Raw genomic sequence first — 24,667 nt, forward strand, 5'->3', positions numbered from 1 at the left:
TGTGAGCCATGATGGAGAGGATGAGTTGCTGATCTGTTTTACTATTAAGTCCCACACATTGTTGTTATTGATGTTAAATAACAGAAACACTTTGTGTCATCAGTGAAGTTCAATAATGCACCAGGACAAACATTCAAATCAACACCTTAAAAAACAATACGAACAGAAACTGAACATTATCATCGCCCACTGTCCAGCACAACCTACTAGATGTTTGAATTAAGACCTGAGAAATTTAGAGGCCAAAGCAAGCCCTTGAAATCTTTCTGTTTCTTGAACCAGTCTTAAATAGTTTTGCTCTAAGAAACGAGCAATAGCTATGTTTATATGTCAAAATGCATCCTGATACTATCTCTTCCCCAGGTAAACAAGGCCCAGATGTGACACGTACTATTGATACGGGTGAAATACCCAGAAATGAAGTGGCAGCAGGATGTTGTGCCCTCTTTGGTTTTCTTCTTATTGGATACTGTTTGATTTTTAGAGTACCTTATTAGTAGTTTGCAGTATATATCTGGAAAAAGCTGTTACCAAGCTCTCACTCCATTTCCACAGGAGTGCCACAGGGCTCTGTTTTTGAACCTTTTCTCTTCTCCAATTATGTCATGTCTTTAGGTTCTACCATCTACTCACTCAACTTTTCCTATCAATGCTAAGCAGATGACAAGCAGCTCTTTCTTTTGTTTTCCACTGAATGATGTTCTACAACACCACAAAAATCAGACCCTACCTTTCAGAGCATGCTTTCCAACTCTGCGTTCAGCCACTCATCATCTGTGACTTATTGACAGTGATTATTTGCCACTTCACAAGATGATCCAAAATACAGCAGTATCAAGCAATACATTTCACTTCACACATTAATATTTCATTGTCGTGAAGTGACAATATACAACAACTGAGTACTGACACTGGCATATAGTGAGAACATTTATAGGACAATAGCTATTAGGAGTTAACTTCTATCAGCTGAGGTAATGTTTATAATTTTACCAGAGTTAGTAAAACCACTACCTCTGTGTTGTGTGATCGGATCATTTTGGTAAAGTGATGTTGTGATGTTCCTGTATGTGATGTTGATGTTTTCTGTGCCGTCATCAACTCCCACCTCAACCTTGTCTTCTAGATTGAGACAACAAGATTAACACCAAAATTGTTTCAGAACCTTTATGAACATTTTAAGAAACTTTGTCTAAACGGGGAACGTTCAGTTCCCAGAATGTTCAATTCAAAGGTCTCATAAACAAGGGAATAAATAAGGTGCTTCTGAGTCACCTTTGGTCCTTACTTAGAATCTCTAGAGACATCACTCTTAAATTAACTTTTACCACAGTGATACATTATTTGGAGGTACTGAACATCTACTGTACTGTATATCTTAATAAGTTGTCTTACCTGTACAGTTCTTCTGGAGGCAGCATCTCACAATTAGAAACAGAGCAACAAAAGCAACCACACCAAAGACAGACAAGACAGACCACAACACTGTTGGTGGAAGAGAGGGGGTTGAAGAAAGAGGTGGATAAGATGAAGAACTCCAGGGGGGTATAGGAGGAGCTATGGTGTTTGGTTTTGCTGTAAAACAAAAACCAAATGATACTTAGAAGCACTACCATCAAGCTACTGCTGTCTTTAAACCTTCTTAAGTGCACACAAAGAAGCACATCTCTGTCACATCACCTGTGACAGAGATCCAGCTGGGTGGAGACTCTCCATGACTGCTGATGTGACACTTGTAGAGGCCTTCATCAGACTTGGTAACATGGTGGATGGTCATGTGACCTGTAGGCTCAGTCCTGATGAGGGAGCCATCTTTATAGAAATCAGCTGGGAGCTTGGAGGGAGGGCTCTTTGTTTGACAGTGCAGAGTGACATCATGTCCCTCCATCACAGGGAGGACAGGACTCTGCAGGATCACTGATCCACCTCAACACAGAGACAAACGACAGCATTTCATCCATTTCCACACAGACTCATCAACACTAACTCCACAGTCTGATCTTACCAGAGACAGTGATGTTGATGATGGTACTGGTTGATCCCTCTCTGGACTCACACCAGTAAACGCCACTGTCCCATGAGACAGTGTAGTTGATCTTACAGGAAGAGCCAGATAATATTCCCCAACCATCTCCACAGTGAGTCATGTTCTTTCTGGTTGTGTTTCTCCTCAGTGTCCATCCGGCAGAGCTGTCGTCCTCCTCACAGCTCAGAGAAAGGAATTCTTCAGTAAACAGCTGAGAGCTGCTGGGACTCACAGTGAGATGAGCTGGGAGAGTCAGAATTTGTGAAATGTGTTATTTCATCATAGTTTTGTGAATTATAATAAAAAGATGAACAAATCAACCGTGATGATTGTAAATTGTAAAAGTTAGATTGTGAAGGAACTTTCCACCACAACAATTAATGAGTGGGTGTAAATCCACAAAACCAACAAACCAGCAACTCCAATCCATAAGGTTGCAGCAGTGCACGTTGCTATCTCTGTAGATGCTATCTCTATCTCTATTCTACTCATGGCTGATTAGCTGGATCAGGTGCAATCACTAAATCAGAATTTGGAAGGTACCATCTCACAAAAAGTTGGAGTGAGACAAGACCGACTGAATTAGTTTCCCTCAGGTTTTTTTTTTTTAAAAACAAAAACACTTTACTTCAACGTTATGATGATTAGAGAAATGTACTAACCTGTGGCGGACGTGCAGCACAGCAACAAGGTCAACACTGAAGAGAAAAAGGCACTGAGGTTGGTTTGAACATGAAACCAGATCAAAAGGTTGAAGAATCTCTGCGTATTTCAAATATCTGACATGGTCTTATCCCTTAATGAGGAGAGGAGCTTTTGTAAGATCCACTTTGGACCTTTGGACATTACCTGATTCATTTTTTAGATCTGGTGGAGTAAAGCTGTCTTGCCTTCCATATTACTGCTACAGAAACTACGAGTACAGAATTGCTTCCCTACAAGCTAGTCAGATGCAGACGTAAGTGAGTTTTACATTTGTTGTAAAAAAAAAACATGATACAGAACATAAAGCTTTAGTACATATTGATACAGAATCTGATATGTGCAGTATATTTACCTAAATGTCTATTAAATCTGTATCTGACACATTTACATACCAGCTAATGGCTAAAAGTGATACATGGCCTCCTTGGACCAAAAACTTTCCCATAATTGAAGTTCATCAGTTTAAATTATTCACATGATTTAAATTACCTTTAAAAGATGTGGAAGTAAAGATATTACTTACAGAGCAGAAAATGTGGAGACGTTTCCTTCATTGTCGTACTTACTGAACTATGATCCACTTTATATTTTTGAACACGCCTTCTTCCTCTCTGAGTCTCTGCACTATTATGACAGAGGTCATTTAGTTAGAGTGTGTGTTTTCTTCCTGCTGTACGACAGATCATGTAGTTATTGAGTGTTTTCTTTTTTATTTGTTTGTTTGTTTTGTAAACATATAAGTGCAGTGATAATTTTATACATTGATTATGACCAAACTCAACTCTACAACTTAGCTCTTGAGGATAATTTCATTTTAACAGAAGCTATCAGTCAAATTTTACCTCGCTAGGAAATAAACAATATGTAAACCAATGAAAGTGGTCAAACAAACAATATACTCTTAACTAATGTGTGGTATTATCTCTGATCTCTGTGGAGTTTCAGTTAAGGTTTAGGGTAAAGCATGAGGTAGTTGTGGTTAGGGTATGTTTCCAGGAAATGAATGTAGGTAGAAATATGCTCAGACATCTTGTGGTGGAGCGGTGACTTTTGACACCATCTTAAGTTTCACATTGTTGCTTTAGAAGGCAACGAAAGCCAAAAGATTATAATCTGATAACTCTGTCATACATAAGATGATGTTTGGAGCTGGGAGGCTACTGCAGGTCAGTAGATATGTTGATCCAGTAAACATTTTTTTATTGCCACTTTCTCCACTCTCTGCTATAGAGGAGTGAGAAAAATAATGTATATGAGTTCAGCAGTGATTAGGCCTCCATGTGTTTGGCTCCATGTGTAAGTAGCTTTTAAAAAATTAAAAAAAAAAAGTTATGTCTACAGTATCGGTAGCTTCCCAGCTATAATTTAAATCCCTATCCAATTAAAATATAATGATCTCATTTATATTTTATATGTTTATTTATAAATGTATTTGCATTGGATTTGAGGTCTAAATTATCCAAACTGTCTGTGATTTGCATTATAAACATTACATCATGCATCCAGGTTTAGGTCTGTGGGTACATCTCAATCCACAATGCTCAGGACCGAAGTTGTTTTCCTTCTCCATATTGAAGGACGTCCCGAAGACTCTTTTTCATTCTGAGGAGGAATTCAAAAAGGAATTTCAAACTATATTGCAGATACACAGTCTGACTTCTTAAAAGGTAGCTCAATATGTAATAATACATATATATAGAAACCTAATCAAACATAAGGGTTTTCTTCTATTATTAGATTTCTTTAAAGACTTTTATAATACATCCATTTATCTATTCAGCATTTTAACATTTTGGTTTCTGAGCATGATTTAAGTATTTAATTAATTATATTAGTAGTTCAGTCCTACCTACTGGTATCACCCCTAGGTTAGAGATTACCATAGGAATCCTCAAGGCTGTCCCATTTCTCCATATTTATTTATCCATGTCACTGAAACATTGGCAATTTATATGAAAATATGTTACTGGTAGAAATTTAATGTGTGGCATACTGATATTATTATCAGCCAACTAGAGGATGGCACAACAATATTTCTCAAAGATAATCATCAGATATTATTAACTATTGAAAAGATTAAGAAATTCTCAACTGCTTTATGATTAACATTAAACTTCAAACAATTTAAATTATTTACTATACACGACTAACCTTGAGGTTAGAGGTTTATAATATGCCAATCCAACCTGTAATGATGTAAAAATACCTGAAAGTCCATCTCACAAGAGACTAAAAGCTAAGTTTGTCACTGAATGAAAAAAAAAAAAAGGTAAAATATTGTAAAATTAAATTTACAGATCTACTAATATGTCAGTGTTAGGTTGAATTCTTTAAACAAAAAACTGAAAGGCTTTCAAGAGGCATCTATCCAGCTTACTCTTATGCCATAAATAATAATAAAATAATAAAACTGATCAACCAATTTGTTCTAAATTTTATCTGGAGAAACAAAAGCACACTATTTGAAGAAAAAGCCACATAGTCAAAGAAATAAAAGATGGAAGCCTAAAGGTTATTTTAATTGTCTTAATGGTTTAAAGTCACTACTTGTCACACACTTTAGTATTCGTAAACTTGAATTATCTTATAGAGATTAGCATGAGAAAATATATGGTCTACAATGAATTCCAATGGTGATCAATAGGATTTTAGTCAGTTATGTACTGAACACGATCTCAAAATCAGATCTCATTAAATTACAGTAAACTCTACCACAATATATATATATATATATATATATATATATATATATATATATATATATATATATATATATATTTTTTTTTATTTTTATTATGGGACACCAACCCATACGTTTAAGAGACAATATAACATTTGGTGTGCTCATGAAAAACAAGAATGATGAATCATTCAAATTATACCGTAGAAATCAACCCAATGAACCCCTATTATGTCACTGTAGCATTCGACATTTGTTTTAATGTTCCTGTTTCCTCTGGCAGGGTCACTGTTTTGTGAAAGGTTGCATTTTTCTTGTCTCCGCATCCTGTTCTCCTCTGCTCGTGCGCAGCTCATCTCGCAGCAACCCGACTTCTCCTGCCTCCATGAAATGACCCTATGTTCGCATGTTTCGTTGTCTCTCCGCATCACTTTGCAGTATGCTGGTGCTCCTCTTGGTGACGACGTCGTCCTCTGTCTCTGCTGTTCATCATCTTCAAGGTGAGGGTTGTATTCGGCCACGGATCCATCGGCCTTCACGCAAATGCGGCATCGAATCGTCCTTAGTGCGTCTGCAGCGCCGCAGTCTTGCAGAACTGTCCTGTACTGACCAGGTCATTTAATAGAAAACATCAATCGTTTGAACTGGTCTGGAGTGCTCTAAGAAGAGAAATGACAAAGTAAATTAATGTGGGACATGAACGACTACAGTAGTTCCCTTTGAATCTTGAACACTGTACCATGTTGTCGGACCGCCTTTAGTTTTGATGACGTGACATCTTTTCGACAAGGTTCTGCTACGTCACAACATTAATTCTCGTCCAGAGTAGCATTCATTTTTCACCAAGATCTTGTATTGATGATGGGAGAGTCGGACTGCTGCACAAAGTCTATATCATCACATCCCAAAGATTCTCAGTGGGGTTAAGTTCTGGACTCTGTGGTTATAACTCGATGGTGACTTTTATCAGTCAGGGAGCTTCAGTAACTTCAGGTTATTTGTTACTTTACATAGATTGGCAGGTAACAGGTGAGGATTATGTGATTGGTTTCACTGATTTCTTTTTTCATTTATATAAACTGATCATCACAGCTCGTCTTGGACAGACAGTCCTTCTTCCTTGTCGAGCTCCCAGCAGCGGCTCCATCAGAGCTGCAGAGTGGAGCAGACCCGACCAGGAGCTAGAATACGTGTTCTTCTACAGAGATGGACAGCCCGACGAAACCCAGCAGCATCCGTCTTTTCAGAACCGCGTGGAGCTGGCAGACAGACAAATGAAGGAGGGAAACCTGTCGGTAATCCTCAAGGACGTGATCAGCAGCGACGCCGGAACATACGAGTGTCGAGTCAAAGTGGGAACAGCTGCACATGTGAAGAGAGCAGTGATTAAATCTGAAGCCATCAGCACCGTCCACCTGACAGTGGAGCCATCAGGTGAGTTCAGTTTTATTTTTCAAGTTGACTTAACATGACTGAATGACACTTGTGCATGATTTGAATTTCTCTCCAATGGATTTATAACAGATTGTGAACACAGTCCTAGACTCTTAACCACTGTAAATGTACAACAGTGGTTTGTTATATATTAACATATTAACATCAACTATTTGTTGATGTTGTAATTAGTTTTGAAGTGATTGTAACCACTGGAGAAAAATTCTAATAGTGCATCATGGCTTTTTGTTCCAAAAATAAAAAAATTAAAAACTGTATATTTTAAAGAAATAATGGATAAAAAAACGAAATGTAATCACAGAACATGGTTTTATGTGTTGAACGTTGGACGAGTGTTGCTACAGACATAGACAAAGAGTCACAGTCATGTCCCAGTACAATTTATGTCTGTCTGTCATGCACAAACAAATAAAGCATATTTTTCTCCTCACTATTGTTGATTTATTTGTTCCTGTGTTTTTACTCAACCAGTTATTTACTTTTTTTAGATGCCGCTAATTTTTTTTCACTGTACAAAATCAAAAGATGAATGAGATGAAAGTTCCAAATTCCAGCTTTTATTTGATGCTATGAATTAAATAAAATGGTTAAACACCAGAAAAGATAATACATTTGTATCAGATGACCACATTTGAGGGAGCAAAAGTATTGGTACTAATATTAAATGACAGTTTGGTTCATAAATAATGGAATGAAGTGAACATGAACATGAATGTCCTTTTTACATCACCACATTGCTGCCTGACTGCTTCCAGTAGAGCTTTAGGTCAACGAACGATGACCTGAAGCATGCTGTACATCCAAGTTGGTCCAGAGCTGTCTGTAGGACACCAAGACCCTCAGATCCCAGTCTAAATCCTATTGACAGTCTGTGGCAGGAGAAGCCATGCAGTTTCAATGAACTGAAAGAATTTCTCTTGAAGATTGGAGATTCCTCGAGACACATGGCAACCTAGTTAGCAACTCAGCTGTGAGTCCGAAAGGTTTCACTATTCACTATTGTCAGTATCTTTTTTGTCCCTATTGTTTTTTTCTTGTTTCAGTTCAGCACATCAGTACACTATCTTAAACTTTGTTCTTTTAAAAGTAATTAAACTCTAAACACTTTTGGTCATTTTAATGCAGACGTTGATGGTTTTATTGGATTTGGAGGTACAATATGTAGATACTGTAGGTTTTTGCACTTTTGATTGGAAGGAAGGTGACTTCTCAAAATATTGGCCACAGTGACCCACCAGAAATGAAAATCCAACACAGCTGATGAGCTGCACCATTAACTGGATTCGCCTTGAGCAATTCAGTGGCACAGAATTTCATGCTGTCATCTGGGCTGGAAAGTGAGTTTAGCTGTATGTGCTGTGTGTCTCTACATGTCTGTACATTCGTGCTCATTCTGTGATGTTTTTTTATTTCCATGTTCAGTCTGGTCTTTCATCATCATCATAATCATCTTTGTTTTTTTGTTTTATTTTGTTTTATTTTGTCTGCACTGCATGTCTATTGCATTTGTCATTTTTGCTAACGTTTGTGGCATGATATGTAGAGACAGGTTTATTGTAACTGATAACACAGATTTGCTTCTGCCTTGCAGGTGACACTGATGTGCACAGTGGGGATGAACAATACAAGGCTGGAAATGTAGGGTTGTTAATGTGTCTGGTACTTTCAGCTGTCATTTTTTGATAACTGTTGGTGATATGGAAGAAAGTTACACTTTGCAACTGAAGCTAGAGCCCGCATGAGCTGGGTTCTCCCGGCTCCAACCAGCCCCCGCTCTCCCTGCTCTTCTATACTCAGGTTGTTTTGAATGAGTCTATACTATATGCATCTTATGCAAGGTTAGGGCATTTGATTTTTTCTGACTCTGGACAGACCTTTGGGTTCAAATTAAATTAGGTTTAGCGTATTGGGGATGCTGGAGACTTTGTTCAGATTCTATCTCCCTGTGAAGCAGGATTGTAGAAACTCATGACTGTGCACCTCCAGCAGACATCCTCAGGGAAGCCCTCCTTATGCTTACCCTGCCTTTGCCTTGTGCCTCACTTGTAAGTCGCTTTGGATAAGGCTGTCTGCTAAAACGACTAAATGTAAATGCAAAGCACTGATTACATAACTTAATAAACATTTGGGCATGTAATATTATATTACATCATGCACACGTTATTGCATTCTATGTACGTATCTACGTAATAACATGACAACAAATAAAAATGTAATGCCTGAAGGTCCAGGATTAATGTGTCACGTTTTCCATCCCAGTCATCGCACCTTGGACTGTGTGATTCACATTTCATACTGCTCATAGGCAGTAAAGTATAACAACCTGCTCATATCAACTAAGATTTGTTTTACAGTTACTAATATACAACATGTAAATCTTTAAGTTTGTTAGTACATGTCTACACACCGGACATATACTTAGGCATGATCGAGAGTCGAACCACTGTCCCTGTGGTTCATACACAGCTACTCTTCCTACTGAGCTACCTAGGAAATATCTATAACTTTATGTGGTTCCTTTTTGATGATGTACATGTTGTCAGGCAGCAACAGAATATAATGTTATCAACTTGTGATTACTGTAATAAAGGAATCTGACTGTAGATGAAACAGTTGTGCATCAGAAATACATATCTCCAAATCTCACACATAAACCTGAAAACACATGTTGCACAAGTGAAATGTGAATTACACAGGCTGTGATGGTTGGGTTGAAAATAGTCCTGTGAAATATTCTGGACCTGATAGCATCACATTTTGATTTGTTTTTAAATGTTTTAATATAAATTATTGCCACAAATAATAATAATTTGTGCATAATTTAACATGTTATTGAATGCACATGAAGTTATTACATTTTGTGCTCATCATTTTTATTACATTAAGTGTAAGTTAATAAACTATTAGATTCTACAATATTCCCTATTTTTGTAGGCACAGTAGTCATGTGATTTGGTCAGTGTTACTTGTTTTGGATATTTGTCCTTCATTGTAGTAACTGACTAACTTTTCTTTTCAGTTACAAGAAATTCTCAGTTGAAACGTGCTAATGTTATTGCATATGGAATTCCTCTCCCTGTGCTGTTACCTTGCCGTGGTGGAGAGGCTTGTATGTCTCTAAAACCCTGATAGACTGGACAGGTATCAGGTGAGGGGCATGACAAAAGACAGCATCAAGCACTGAGACCATTCGGCTTCTAAATCTTCCTCTTGAGGCAGTTTAAAGTTCTGTTTAAAAGATTGCAGACCCACACGAGTATAGTACCTTTTATACAGAACAGCGAAGAGGCCACTGTAGAAGGAGATTAATAGTAAAGAAGTTGACTTAAGGAGATGGGAAGTGGAAATGCAGAGTTAGACAAGAGATAACAGAACAAGGCAGGATAGTGGATGTCTCATGGTTTTGTGCTGCAGCGATAAATACTAGTCTTAGCTCTGTTAATGTATCTTGTAAACTGTAAATGTCATTTTGGAACTAAAGTGATGTGCTGGACCGTTTTAAAGTCTAACGTGTCATGATATTCTCATTTTACTTCTAACATGAAGAGAAAGAAACTCTTGGTTTGTTAACTGAGGGAAAGTTGAACCTGTTCATTTGCAGCTTTTATTCAACAAACACAGAGTTTCTCTGTCGCCTCCCTTCCTGTCCAACATAAAGAAGCTGGACTGCATTAAAAAAAAAATTAAACACCAATCTGTGAAGAATCATTAGAAGTAGCAGTTTTGCAAGTCATATATATGGTGGTCTTATCAAAAGTGGTTCTGGACTGTTTTACACAGACCAGACCACCGCAGATCCCGACTGTAACCAACAAATAATATTTAATTATAGGTATTGTACACCTTTGTACCAGTGCCAGGGTTTTGATAAATAAAATGTTTAAAGCTCCTTTTTGCTTTTGCAGTGAGTCTAAATTCATTTTACAAATAGGTAAAATGCCAAGAAGTCTGGAGTGGTACTGATCAGATTATTAAAGAATACATCTTTGTCCGTTTACAGGTAAAAAGACAGACATGTACCTCAGTCACCCTGTCCTCTGCATTCATCAATTGCTGTTTTCTTTGTGCGTGTTTTACTTTCAGGGAGTGGAATGTATCATATTTTATGAATAAATTTAATTTGATGAGCCATAAAGTTGGATAACAAGTCTCCTTAGTCTGCAGTGGGATGGTTATGTTTTTAGTGCCTCCAGCAGGGGGCAGTGTGGCCCGTCGCTTCTGTCCCGAACTCCACGTCCTGAGGTTCCACCATCTAATCATGTGACTTTACATATTAACTGATCAAGAAGAAAATATAAAGTGTGACATATGTTTGTTACACAAAACAAAAACAACAACAATATAATAAAACCACCAGCTCTGCTTTGTCTTGGTCGTAGGTGTTGGGATATTTAAACATCAGTGTTTGTGTCACTGTCTCCAGCTTCTGCTTCAGCAGCTGCAACAAACCATAATGCAAAACACAGCAATTTATAAGAAGCCTATTAGACGTAGGTTTAAGGAACATTGTCGTCACTGGAGGTTAAATTTCTAACATGCAAATGTGCGTACCACAAGTTCTGATTTACAGAAACCAAATATAATTACAAATTGTGTTCTGTAAACATAAGTATAAAAGTAAATTAAATATAATTAGTGCAACCAGACCCTAGACAGGTACAACCGAAATGAATAGAGAGAGGAAGTAGTGAATGTGGTGGTGGCACGTTTTCCTAAAATGAACAACACATAACTAACAACTCTGCAACTTCAAAACCAAGATAATCATTAAATAAAGATCATTGCACAGAAAGTGTTCAAAATTAAACCTCTAAACCTGGAATGAAGCTTCTTTACTTTCACATCTTTGTACAGTTGATTCGTCTTTATGTGAAGTAGCTGTCAATGCCAGGTTGTTCAGAAATTAGACAACTTCACCTCTGGAAACAAGTCTCATCCTGTTCTCAACTGAGTGTAGTTTGGTGTCAAAATGCTAAAATCAATACAGAAAACTCTTCATAGAAATCAGCTGGGAGCTTGGAGGGAGTGACATCATGTCCCTCCATCACAGGGAGGACAGGACTCTGCAGGATCACTGATCCACCTCAACACAGAGACAAGTCAGACGAGCAGAGCAGCGAGGACACTAGAGCAACAAATAACACTTGTTTTATGTCCTGATGTAGGTGTTACATGAAAAGTCAAACCAAAGACATCACCGGTCAAACGCATGTGAGAAATATCAGTCTGATTATTCTTTATTTCCACTTGTGTGGCTGATCAGTTGTGAGCTCTCACTTTGAATTACAACATACACCTGTAACATTAAATCCTTTTCATTGTTATTTATTTTTCTGTTTTCTTCCTTCCTGTGAAAGGCAGCCTGTTCCTCAGAAAGTTTCTATAATATGATACAATCATCTTTCTGTCACAGGCACTCGTCTTCAATACAGAGAAATACTACAACAGCTGTACTCACAGAGCAGCCTCTGAAGAAACGTCCTCCACATTTTACCACATGCTGATGAAACACTGATGCTTTCAAAATGACAGTAGGTAAACCTGCTTCCTTCCTTCTTCTGTGTAAAGTGTTTTCTGCTGTGTTAAACCAAACGTCCACTGTGGGGCACTGTAGGTCTGTGTCAGATGTAAAATGTAGTGGTGGCTGTCTGCAGGTCTCTAACACACTGTGGAACATTAGAGAACTTGGATCCATAAGTTTCAGTGTAGTGAAAACTGTGAGATCAAAGGGATTTTAAATAGTGAAAGGGAGCTGGAAGAAATGATCTCAGGTGACCTCATGGTGAGACGGACAGGAAAGTATTTTAAGAGCCTGAAAGTGAAAGTAGACGCAGGAGCAGACTGTAACTTGATTTGTGTCTGAGAGCTGAGAGAAGTGATGCTGAAACTGAAACGATCGCTGAGTCAGAAAGAAAACACTGAAATTAGTTTAAACGTATATTAAACATGACATTACTACAGATTCTTACTGATCTCAATACAAAGTTTGGCTTCTCACATTGTAATTTTGTCTCTAGTGGTACTATAAATAGAATTCAGTGTTGTAAAGGTTTGTATTGAAAGTGAAAGTAGTCGATCAGACTGTGCTGATGAATCATTTATAGTAAAGGTTTTGCTAAAGGGTCTGGAGACTGGAAGCAACCTCAAACAAACAAACAAACAAATGAAACAAACAAACAAACACATCAGTATATTAGCGATCAGATCCTCAAAGTTCCTGCTGGCTCTTTGCTGACATCTGGTGGTTAAACAGTTTCTGAGAAACAACATAATTTCCTGGAAACCACCTGATGTGAGACAGATACTGTTCATGACAGAGCTGATGGACACTGACAGGACGCACCGTCTACGACTCCAGTGTTGCACTGTGATCAACAGCAGCAGAGAAAGTTCAACATCACAGTGTAAAATTATTGAAACTGTCATAGAGGAGTGAAGAAAATAGAGCATTTGAAGTAGTCGTCATGCAGACAGGCTGAGACCGATCAGCGATTAATAACATATAAGTTTGTTCTTAAGTGTAACTTCATAAACTATGAGCTGATGACACAGTTTGGTTTGAATGTGAACTGTTCTTCTTAGAGTTAACGTATTTTACGTCGACCTGGATGACTGAGAATCTCCACAGACGTTCGTAAAGGAAACAGATTTCACACTTGTGACATAAATGTAATAGAGAAAGAGGGCAAAGAAGCGGCCTACGTGTCTGAGGTGGGTGATGGGGGGGGGGGCAGGGACATTGATGAGACGACTGAGAAGAAGCAGTGGTTGATTTAGATACAGAAACAGATTCCACTCATACCACCCAGTTTGCTGTAAGCGCCTATCCCCAGGTACAGACGCAGGAAACCCCCCAGAAAACTGTAAAATGTTACTGGGTAATAAGAGACACGTGAAAATGTGGTCGTCTGGTGTAAAATGTTCCACGTTCTGTGTTGTCAGCATCATCAAAAATGAACTTCTGAACGTTGAACGCCTCATCTTATATAAAACACACTTTAGGAGAGGATTGATGGTAAGTTTGATGAAACACCTCCGATTAGATGCAAAAGATGTCAAACGTGCCGACCAGAGCAACAGGCCGGAGGTCCAGATCATTTAAAATGAAACACCTACAGCTGGGACAGTGAGAGAGAGAGAGAGAGAGAGAGAGAGAGAGAGAGAGAGAGAGAGAGAGAGAGAGAGAGAGATCCCAGGATGATTAGTAGTCCAGAACATAGCTTGATCAAAGAGATGAGGACAGAGAAATGTTTTGTCCAGAGTTTCCGAGTTGTTTCCAACACTGTGCTTTGTGTTTAATCATTTCTAACATATAACAGACGGCTGTGGATGAATTGATCCTTTTGAACGCCTCCATCATTCTTTTCAGCACCATGGACACAGAGGAAGCTCTTAACTTCCTCTGCACTCTCTTCTATGTAGGTCACCATTTAAGAGAACATGAAAGCTAAAATGAGGTTGAAATGAGAATCACAGCAGTAGAAGAGCAGCCGTTTCCTCTGAGTTCTTTATTTTCTGTCCGAGCTCAGCAGGAGATGCTCAAATCGCACTGTAATCAGATTAGATTGAGTTCTCTCTGAATTCTCTGCCTGAGATCTTGACGAGTTCTCTCTTGAAACTTCTTTTGTGTTTCACACAGCCTCACTTGTCTTGAAGAAATGAATGAAACGCTGCTTTAGAGCTCTTTTTTTAATTTTATTCCACTTTGCCTGCAGTCAGCATCTGTTCTCAGACAGCAGCTCATACCACTGCTTTAGATGGATTTTCACAAAGACTTCCTGATGTTTTCACTTTTTTGAGTCCAATGCCAGTGGGAGGAACACTAAATACCTTATTTAACTGATAATGCTGCACTGCAGAAACTGCTGTCTTAGAGGGGCCATCCCACCGTTTTATCTCTGAAGATAGTCCAACTGTGGGATTTTTGTGTTCTGTTGCTGTAAAGTACGGTTGAATAAGGTTTTGAAAGCATCAGGTTTTCCTCCAGTCTGGGGATCCTACCAAAAGTGCATGAAATAGATATGAAATCTCACCGTATCAACAACACATTTTGTCAATAAAGGACAACAAAAGCATTTATGTCTCAGAAATCAAGCAAGAAAAACCTCCGCAGTACTTCAGCACCTTGCAGGTGTTTTACAACAAAAAAATGATATTTATGTATTATTAAAATGAAGCGTATGCTGTGGCAACAAGGACAAACAGAAAGTACGTAGCTACCATCTATCCATCCACCACATTTTGCTGCTGGTCTATGAAGCAGTGGGTTGTTTGGCTTCTGTGTTTATAACTGACCTCACTGACCACAGTCCAACCACACAAAGACCACGTTCTTCTGACTGTACCCACTTTTTGTTTGTTTGTATGGTTTTTGTTTCTGGGCATCAGTCTGTCTGTCATTTGTTGCTCTTCCTGAGGTTTTTCTTCCAGTTTTTGACATGTTTGCGTTTATGCAGATGTGAAACACCTTAAATTGGCTTCTTGTATGAAACATGCTACATGCATAAAACTGACTTGTCCTGGCTTCCAATTATTTTTTTTCTACATTACATACCATGTTTTCTCCATGATCCAGTGTTTTGGAAAAGGTAAAACGCAGAAGAAGAAGAGTAGGATCAAATATAAACATGTTTCATACATTATAAATAAACTGGGATCACTATCACTAAGACATCATCTCACGTGGTTTACATCACCACCTGATGGTTGGTGTCACCTTTTCTTCCTCCTTCACCAGTGGTTGTTTTTTCACAGCCGTGTGGCCACAAGCTAGTGATTAAAATCTGTGGTTCTCACGTTTTTCAATATTACTCTGCTGGTGGGCTCAGGCCAACTGTTACTTGTGTGACTTACAGTATGTCAGCTAGATGACACATGTTGTTTGTTGTTGTTGTTGGTAAAATGTGTGTTGTGAGTGTTGTTACTACTACTGATAAATGAGACACACAAAAAGGCAGTAGTGTTAGCTCATAAAAACACTTAAAGTACCAAAAGTGAAGTACTTGATGTGCAAAATGACTCATTTTACTCACATCAATAAAGTACTATCGTGATCTTTAAAATAACATTTGAACTGCAGCAGATTTTACAATCTGGGGGGTACCAAGGCAAACATTAGGCACAGCCCCCCTGTGGAGACAGCAGGAGGTGGAGGTTCAGCTCTCTACTGCATCCGGTACACAGTAGAAGCCTGCTGCTGTTTTGCCGTTCTGTTTGGTTGTTTTTATCTGGGATGTTATTGATTCGCTCTGCTGCTGCACCCGTCCTGTTCAGCGTTGGTTCCACTTTGGGATCTGTCCCTTCTCCCGTGAAGGGTATAATTTATTGTTTTCTTAAACTTTGTTGTTAAACCCTCTTGGAGGAGAAGCTCGCCCAGTGGTAGCACCTTTAAATTATATGTGAATAAGAATGTGTTTACATAACTTCCATACAAACTGAATTTGTAGCATTTATCTATTTGTAATAAAATTGAATTTCTTCTGGTGAAGCCGCGTCTTTGACTGTTTTTCACTGACTTGTTTTTGTGTGGGTAAACTGTGGTGGGAAGTTGAGAACTCACCACCAGTGGGTCACATGGTGGTAACGTCTAAAGTCTCTGACTCAGGGTCTCTGCAAGTTTGATCATTTATCTGTGACTTCAGGGGTTAAAATCAACAAAAATGAAACTAAAAGCAGTTCAGCCTTTTCTCAATGACCAGAGCAGCAGATGTTTGCACACTGATGTTTCTATGTGTTTGTCTAGACTGGCTTCTCTTCAAAGTGAGCTTTTTGACTTGTGTGTGTGTTTCCTGTTTTTAGAGAATGCAAAACGTTTGCAAGCTCATGCAAACACAGAATCAGTTTGTGCATCAGCAGTCTGCTCCTACTTGATTAAAGGAAGCAGTGACAACGCAGTTTTGTATTATGACTGTTCTCATGGCTGCATGTGTGTCGTCTGTGGCTTTATTCACATGTGTATGGATCCTTGTTTTGGCATCTAAAGGTAAGTGCAACATTCTCTAAACTACAGATGTAAAGTACAGATGTCACAACAATTCAGTGGTGCAAGAAATGAATGCATGTTTGCAAGAGGAAGTAAGTCAGCTAGACCTTTCAACGTCTGCTTTAAAAACCTGAAACACACATTATTTTAGTTTAGCCATTATCATCATACCTGGTGTTATCCCTTGTGATGCACCAGGGAAAAAATCTTCACTGGTGTAACCAGTCAGCATTAACATGGATTTGGATTTTTTTATTTAGAGAATTGAAATAAAGAGAAAGAAATAATACACATTGAATTGCATGAATGTCAGAAACATATAACAAATGTTATGATAACAATATAACAACAATGAAATCTGCTGAGCTGCTGAATTTTTAAAATGTGGTCTAGGGTGCTGTGCCCTTTATCAGCTGATGTTAGTAAATGTACAGAAGAAGGTCACTGAGACCACAACACAGCAGCCACACAGCCGTGTAAATAAAGCATTGAGATTTATTCAGAGCGACTTACAAAGTGTAAGCTGTTATCAAGTAGAAAGCTGAGGTGATGGAGGAAAGGGAAATACTAAGGCGTGGTGATGAGGAAAAAAGGGGGCCACCAAAAGAAAAAGAGAAGACAATGACTTCAGGTCACAGTGATGGCCACTAGGGGAGGGGGAGAGATGGAAAAGAGACACAAAGTAATGGTTCAGGGAATTCCTTAATCTGGTGGATTAGATAGAAAGGAGTGTTTTTTATTAGTTTAGGAATAAGACAGTCAATAAATCATTATCAACAAACTCACTGAAAACAACAGTGTTCTCATTTACATCAACCCCACTGAATTTTTACATCTTGAAGATGAACTAGACGTCAAGAGTTTACATTCAGACATTTTCATTTAGATCTTACAAGAACAACATGAGTGGAGAAGGTTGAATTATCTTTGCTGTTTTATTCAGACCCACAAGAACTAAAAGCTAAGCCGGGAGAGGATGTCACTCTTCTATGTGAAGGTCCCAGAGAAGCTGCTGTCAGACTGTTAAAGTGGAACAGACCTGATCTGGAGTCAGATGGTTATGTTTTGTTCCACCGAGATGGAAAGTCTCTGGAGAATTACCAGCATCCATCGTTTCATGGTCGAGTGGATCTGAGGGATCCGAAGATGCAAGATGGAGAATTTACTGTGTTTCTGAAGAACGTGGACATCAGTGATACTGGAACATATGAGTGTTATGTTGGAGATGAAGGCGAACCTCAGCTCATCAAAACCACCACCCTGACAGTTTCAGACTCAGGTGAGTTAGTGTGTGTGTGTGTGTGTGTGTGTGTGTGTGTGTGTGTGTGTGTGTGTGTGTGTGGATCAGAGTTGAAGCTGCTTCCTGGTTGTTGATGTGAGAGTGAAACATCACAGATCAGATGTTGGTGTTGATGAGACTTTGTAGAAAACAGCTGGTATGAGTGATGGGATCAAAGTGCAGTAGATAATGTCTGACAGGAGTTTGAAGAGGAAATGGATTCTGTTGTGTTCTTCACTCATCACCTACCTGACACCTGCTGACTCACTGCTGCTTCTCATCTGCAGGCGATGCAGCTGGACAAACAAGGGATGGAGAAAAAACAGATGAAACCTCCAATGATGACGGAAAGAAAGATGGAGGACACGATATCAAAGAACACCTGGGTTTATATACTGTTGTTTGGTTGTTTACTTGTGTGCTTCTAATTTTCTGCCTTCGCTGTGTTGGTTTTAAGATGTTTAAAAAACCTCAACGTTTGAGGGAATGATTCGTGTCAACATCCTGCTGAACTCTTTCAGACACCACCATGCTGTGGGTACTTTACATTCATGAAGTTAGCTGAACATTAATAATTTAATTATTTCTCTATGTTTAATTAACAGATACAAACATTTAGGCAGCAACTTATCATTTGGAGCTAGGGTTCAGTTAGTTAAAATGTGAAATGTGTTGCAGTTGTTTGAACTCAGACAATATTTTTTTCTGAGGCTGAGGTTGTCTAAGTCATAAGGACTTTGTATTAAGGTCAGGGTGGTGATTCTTCTCTGGTGATGTCATCGTGTCATTTTCAGGAAATAGTACAAGCTACAAAGAGGGACTGCCTTTATTCAATGTTGTTTACCATGTTGTTGCACAAATTTAAAAACCCACACTTGGGTTTGGTTCAAATTCTGGCAACAACTACTCTGGGTAGGAGGCGCTGCTTATACTTTCAGGTTTCTAAGAGAAGAAGGGGTTTTAAGGATCGATCCCAGGTTTAACATGGATGACTTATTTGTGTTTGACTACAAAGTTATGAAGAATATCCAGAACATTACTCAGTCCAATGGCATGACCAACTCTGTGCTGCATGGTTAGACCACTACAAATAGTGCTGCCATTGTCAAAGAATAGATGAAAATGATCAACGCCAATCATAAAAGTAATTCATGATTAAATTAAGCCAAACGTTGATGTAGGGAGGAACACGGGATGGTTGGATGGGTCAACGACATGCAGGACTTTTACACAGGAGACAGAAATTAAGAAGAAATGCTTGTTTTATCTTTTCTACGTCTTTATTTTATTATTTAATCAAACTCAGATTTTTTTGTGTGTGGGTCTAATCCTAAATTACATTTTCTTTGCCATTCATGCTTTCTATGTCCACTACGATGTAAATTGTACTACTATGTTCACACAGTGAACACTGATTATTATAGTGTCCACAGTGGCAGTGCAATGACTGTAGGTGTGCCTCAAAGTAAATGAGATGCATGTTTTATGCGTTAAAAGTGACACATCCATTAAACTGTTGTTAAGACAAATTGCTTTTAAACTGTTTCATGCTGTTGATAGTACAGAAACTGCTACTTAATGTTCAAAAACAGGGATTGTAACTTAGCAGTTGAATGGTGAACAAATCTGATCTTAATAAATGAAATAAAAGTGATAAATAAAATGCAGTTTTATGAAACACTGTAGAGGTCATCAGAAATGATAAATGTACTGCAAATAAAAACATTAAAAAAATGTTTTTTTTTGCTTCCTTTTTTTCTAAGAATCGAGGCTTTATCGAGGAGAAAGCTAGACAGGACCTTAAGGGAAGATGAGAAGATAAGATAGGAACTAAAATATTTTGCATCTTACTCTTGGGAAACTGGTCTGAACAATGGAAATTGTGAGACAGTCTGAAATAGAGTGTAATTTAGAGCTACAACTGGACTGTCACAGATTCTAAATTAGCCCATTATTATTATTATTATTATTATTATTATTATTATTATTATTATTATTATTATTATTATTATTATTATTATTATTGATCCTGTCATAAAAACTCAATTAAACTCGTTATTCAGACGTACTGGAAAGCACAATCTGAATGAGCTTTCATTCAATGTGTTGACAAAAAAAAAAACAAAGCAAGTTTTCATTCAAATAATTTATTTTCAACTTTACATATTTGCTACATTTTCTATTTCCCGCAGGTTTTATTCAGTGTTTTTTGAGAAAAAGGACTTCTTAGAAAGATAAAAGCTGAACAGGAGATCGTTTGCAATGTGCCACAAGATATAATTCCCCAGCAGTGTTTGGATTAGCAGATAGACTGCTGTGAAGGCTTCAGGTTCGACCACAATAAAGAGTAGATGACCTCTGGCTCTGGTGAAATCTCTGAAAACACAAACATACAAACAAAACGTTAATGAGGTATTATTATGATTGAGGCAGCTGTCAGTACGTAAAGTGGTTAAATTAGCAGCATCTTCACCACCTGTTATAATCTTAGAAACCCCCTAATCAATATTACATTAATGTGGCAACAGACCCTATGAGCTGTGGAAGATATGACTCTTGTTCGTCGGAAACAAGTGAAGAAACACAAAGGAAATGATGTAGTGGTGTTTCCTGTTTATTACTTTTCTGGCTTATCACACTGAATCTAAAAATGTGATATGTTTGAGCATTCAATTGAAACTCTTACAGTGTGAACACAGAAAACATACCCTGAGCAACACGGTAGCAAAGGCCGTCAGCTTTAAATTGTGTCTAAGTATGTAGGTGATATACTAGCCATGAAATGAGAAGGCAGTTCACATTGATACGTCGACCACAGAAATAATTTTGATGTAGACACGGGGCATAACTCAAAAAGCCTTCACTCGAGGCCGTATATTAAAACCAGACAGTTGTTGTCTGTGGTGGGAACCCAACAGGGGGGTTTTTTATGTAAAAGAAAGCAGCTTTACCTTTTGTCATGTTTGGTCTGATGACTATTTCTTCATAATCGATGTCCTCTGATATTTTAACTGTTGAGGAGACCGGTGAAAAATCACTCTCTAAAAATGAAAAAAGGTTGATTAAATTTTATTTTATTGAAAGTTCAATTGAATTCTTATAAAAAAAGTAATCATGAAAAGCTTGACATGAAGTTCTACCTCACCTTTAGGTTTCCTCCGGGCACATTGCCTCACCAGTAAAACCAGCAGAACAACACCACCAACAGATGGAATGGACCACAACACCGAGAGCGGAGGAAAAGACGAGGCCACAGTGGGAGAAGCAGAGGAGGAGTAACCAGAAGGTCTTAACGATGTCGGATGAGGTGTGACAGTGATGGTGGTGGTGGTTTTCTCTAAAGACAACAGCAAATAATGACTGAAAGTGCTGGAACTAGACCTGGTCACTAAAATCTACTCAATTCATCATGGAGTCCAGGTGGATAGTTGTAGCAAATTTAGCCAAGTTTAGTTAAAACTTTATTCTGTCTACTCACCAATGACAGACATCCAGCTGGGTGGAGACTCTCCATGACTGCTGACGTGACACTTGTAGAGGCCTTCATCAGACTTGGTAACATGGTGGATGGTCATGTGACCTGTAGGCTCAGTCCTGATGAGGGAGCCGTCTTTATAGAAATCAGCTGAGACGTTGGAGGAGTTCTCCGTTTGACAGTGCAGAGTGACATCATGTCCCTCCATCACAGGGAGGACAGGACTCTGCAGGATCACTGATTTATCTGAACACAAAAGACAAACTAAATAATTTCATCCATTTCCACACAGACTCATCAACACTAACTCCACAGTCTGATCTTACCAGAGACAGTGATGTTGATGATGGTACTGGTTGATCCCTCTCTGGACTCACACCAGTAAACTCCACTGTCCCATGTGGCTGTGTGAATGATGTTACAGGAAGAACCATTTGATTTTCCCCACTCAGCTCCACATTGAGTCCTGTTTTCTCTGGTTGTGTTCCTCCTCAGTGTCCATCCAGCAGAGCTGTCGTCCTCCTCACAGCTCAGAGAGACAAACTCTCTAACAAACAGCTGAGAGCTGCTGGGAATCACAGTCAGACGAGCTGGGGGGAAATAATTAATTTTGAGAAATATTATCTTGTAAAATTGTCTAAATATGTCACAATACTATCACAATAGACATTTACTGACCTTGGTTTAAACTGCAGCAGAGGAGTGAGCTCAGCACTGAAGACAAATGAGACTCAGGTCAGTTTGAAAATTAGAAACAAAAATTAAGAAGTTCATCACAGTGTGACGTAGTGCTCAAAAAAGAAATAAGTGCCTCCTGAAATTAAATTAATGACTGCGTTTACTTAATTTGTTGCCTGGTAAATTTTGAATACATTTCCTGAAGCAACTGAACTGAAGTTTTAAATACTAAGTACTAAGATTTCTACAGCTTTAGTTCTACATTGACCAACAATTGTATTATAAAAAATAAGACATGTGAAGGTATGATGGGACGTGTGATGTTGGTTACATCAACGTTACATACATCTGTTAATCTCTTTGCAATGTTGATGCACACCAGGCTTACAAAAAAACCAGCAATGTTGTCACATTCGTTTCCCAGCCTGACTCGTCTATGCTGATGTGCTACTTCCTCTGTAAAGTGTGTGTCAAGTGATTATTTAGCTGAGATCTTTCTTTGGGCACATAGTGTTGGTGAACCTAGACCTGACCTACTGCAGCAACCCCAGATCATAGCATTGCCCCCACAGGCTTCTACAGTAGGCACTAGACATGATGGGTCATCACCTCACCAGTCTCACCGCTTACCCTGTTGCTCCCATCACTCTGGAACTGGGTAAATCTGGATTTATCAGACCACATGACCTTCTTTCATTGGACTATTCTTATTTATGTTCATACATTAAAAATATAGTTACTTCACATAACTGCTACTACATTTATTGAGTTCAGCAGCACAAACAGTACCTAATCCATCCAGATATTATCTGCACTATTTATCTTGTTAACAGTCACAGGTCTCACAGGAACTAACCCTAAGAATAGTTGAAATGGATTTCTATTTCTATAGTGTGATAATAATCATTTATCAGTACTTAAAGAGAAACACAGTACACTACTTAAACTAACTTACAGTATAATAATCACACCTGTCACTCTTTAACACTGAATAACAGTGAACAACATATTGCAGTAAACAGATACACTAATAAAACTGAATATTTTACAGTTTATTAATTTAATAATTAGTTTTCTATATTTAGTTTTTTTTATGCATTTGACTGTCTACGTCAAGCTTGTTTTATTATTATTAGTAGTATTTTACCATCAGTCAATGTTATAAAGTCCATGTAGCGGTCACTCATTTCTAACACACCTTACACTGTGTAATTATTAATAGTTAAACAATGCATTTAGTACTCACAGAGCATCAGGTGAAGAGATGTTTGCCTCATGGTATCACATAGTGATATGAGCTCAAACCTTCTCAGACCCCCCCATTTGCACATACGTTTTTTTCTATGTGAGATTAGCAGAAGTGTGGTTTCCTCTGCAACAGTGAACCCGTATAAAATGAAACACTGGTGGGTTTATTTAACCAGAAAACAAACAAACACAGATGGGAAGGGTGGAAATAAGCAATGGTGTCAGATTGAAAGGAATAGAGAAACCACAAGTGAACTGCAGCAGGCTGAGATAAAGTTCTTGTAAAGTCAGCATGTTTTCAGTGTTTCAGAGAAACGGCGTTCCTTCTGTGGTTAATATTGGGTAATTTATTAGAACATTAATAATAAAACTACTTGCTGATAAATAAAGTTGCATTGTATAGTTTAAGGATTAATCACAGAGAGCGAATCAGCTGAATTGAAAAATCACTGAAGTAAAAGAACCATTATTGTAGATTTTGTGTCTAATAAAAATAAAACCTAAAAATATCTCCAGAGCTTTGATGTCTCCTGAAAAGGAGGAAGATGACACTCTAAAACCAGCCTGTTGTGACAACCTCAAAAAGAAATCCCCCACTGCAGCTTCTTCCTTCCTGAGTAGGAACAACAGCAGCTGCTGTTATGATTCACATTCGATAGTAGATGGTGTCAGATAGTTTTGTTTAGCAGGTTTTACCCACATATATATGAAGATCAGATGAATCCTCATGGTCGTGGACATGTTGTTGTGGACCAACCACAGCAGAAATGGACTCTCAAAGCTGGAGCTGGTCCTGGAGCTGAGGTGACCAGGTCTCGACCTAAACAGTGTTGATCATGGAGATAATTTTCCACCAGCTGGCAAACCAAGTGTTGGTCCTATAACGGGTGTATAACTTAACTAAATACATTGCTAATTCATTTATTAACTTGTTGAGATGATGTGCTTGTTTCAGTCTGTCTGGTTAAAACCTTTAACACACAGAATTATTCCAGGAGAAAGTGGAGGCTGCCTGTTTGACCACAGTTATGACACAGGATTACTGATCTACTCTCACAGCTCAGCCCCCAGTCTTTCTGTTTTTACTTGTTTGTTAGCACACCCCCACAGTCTTACTCCTCCCTTTTCTATTTTGTGCT

General features: G+C 38.4%; 2 protein-coding genes and 1 long non-coding RNA gene across 3 annotated transcripts; 2 read left to right on the forward strand and 1 right to left on the reverse strand.

The window, feature by feature from the left end:
* Positions 1-309: 309 nt before the first annotated feature.
* On the reverse strand, positions 310-1,716 carry LOC113168598. Its single transcript, XR_003299487.1, has 3 exons — positions 1,681-1,716; positions 1,396-1,575; positions 310-1,122 (listed from the first exon to the last, which is right to left on the reverse strand). It is a non-coding gene; the product is annotated as an uncharacterized LOC113168598 (long non-coding RNA).
* A 4,101-nt stretch (positions 1,717-5,817) lies between these two features.
* On the forward strand, positions 5,818-7,935 carry LOC117153115 (CD276 antigen homolog). The gene is made up of 3 exons (XM_033326759.1): positions 5,818-5,911; positions 6,504-6,845; positions 7,910-7,935. The coding sequence occupies exons 1-3, from the start codon at positions 5,818-5,820 to the stop codon at positions 7,933-7,935; spliced, it is 462 nt and encodes a 153-aa protein (XP_033182650.1).
* An 8,618-nt stretch (positions 7,936-16,553) lies between these two features.
* LOC113168125 lies at positions 16,554-19,817 on the forward strand. Its single transcript, XM_026369131.1, has 3 exons — positions 16,554-16,848; positions 17,792-18,127; positions 18,415-19,817. Exons 1-3 carry the CDS (start codon positions 16,770-16,772, stop codon positions 18,615-18,617), a joined length of 618 nt encoding a protein of 205 aa, XP_026224916.1. The 5' UTR covers positions 16,554-16,769; the 3' UTR covers positions 18,618-19,817.
* The last annotated feature ends 4,850 nt before the right edge of the window (positions 19,818-24,667 follow it).

The sequence above is a fragment of the Anabas testudineus genome, chromosome 18 (genome assembly GCF_900324465.2).
Source record: "Anabas testudineus chromosome 18, fAnaTes1.2, whole genome shotgun sequence".
In the NCBI taxonomy this organism is placed as follows: domain Eukaryota; kingdom Metazoa; phylum Chordata; class Actinopteri; order Anabantiformes; family Anabantidae; genus Anabas; species Anabas testudineus.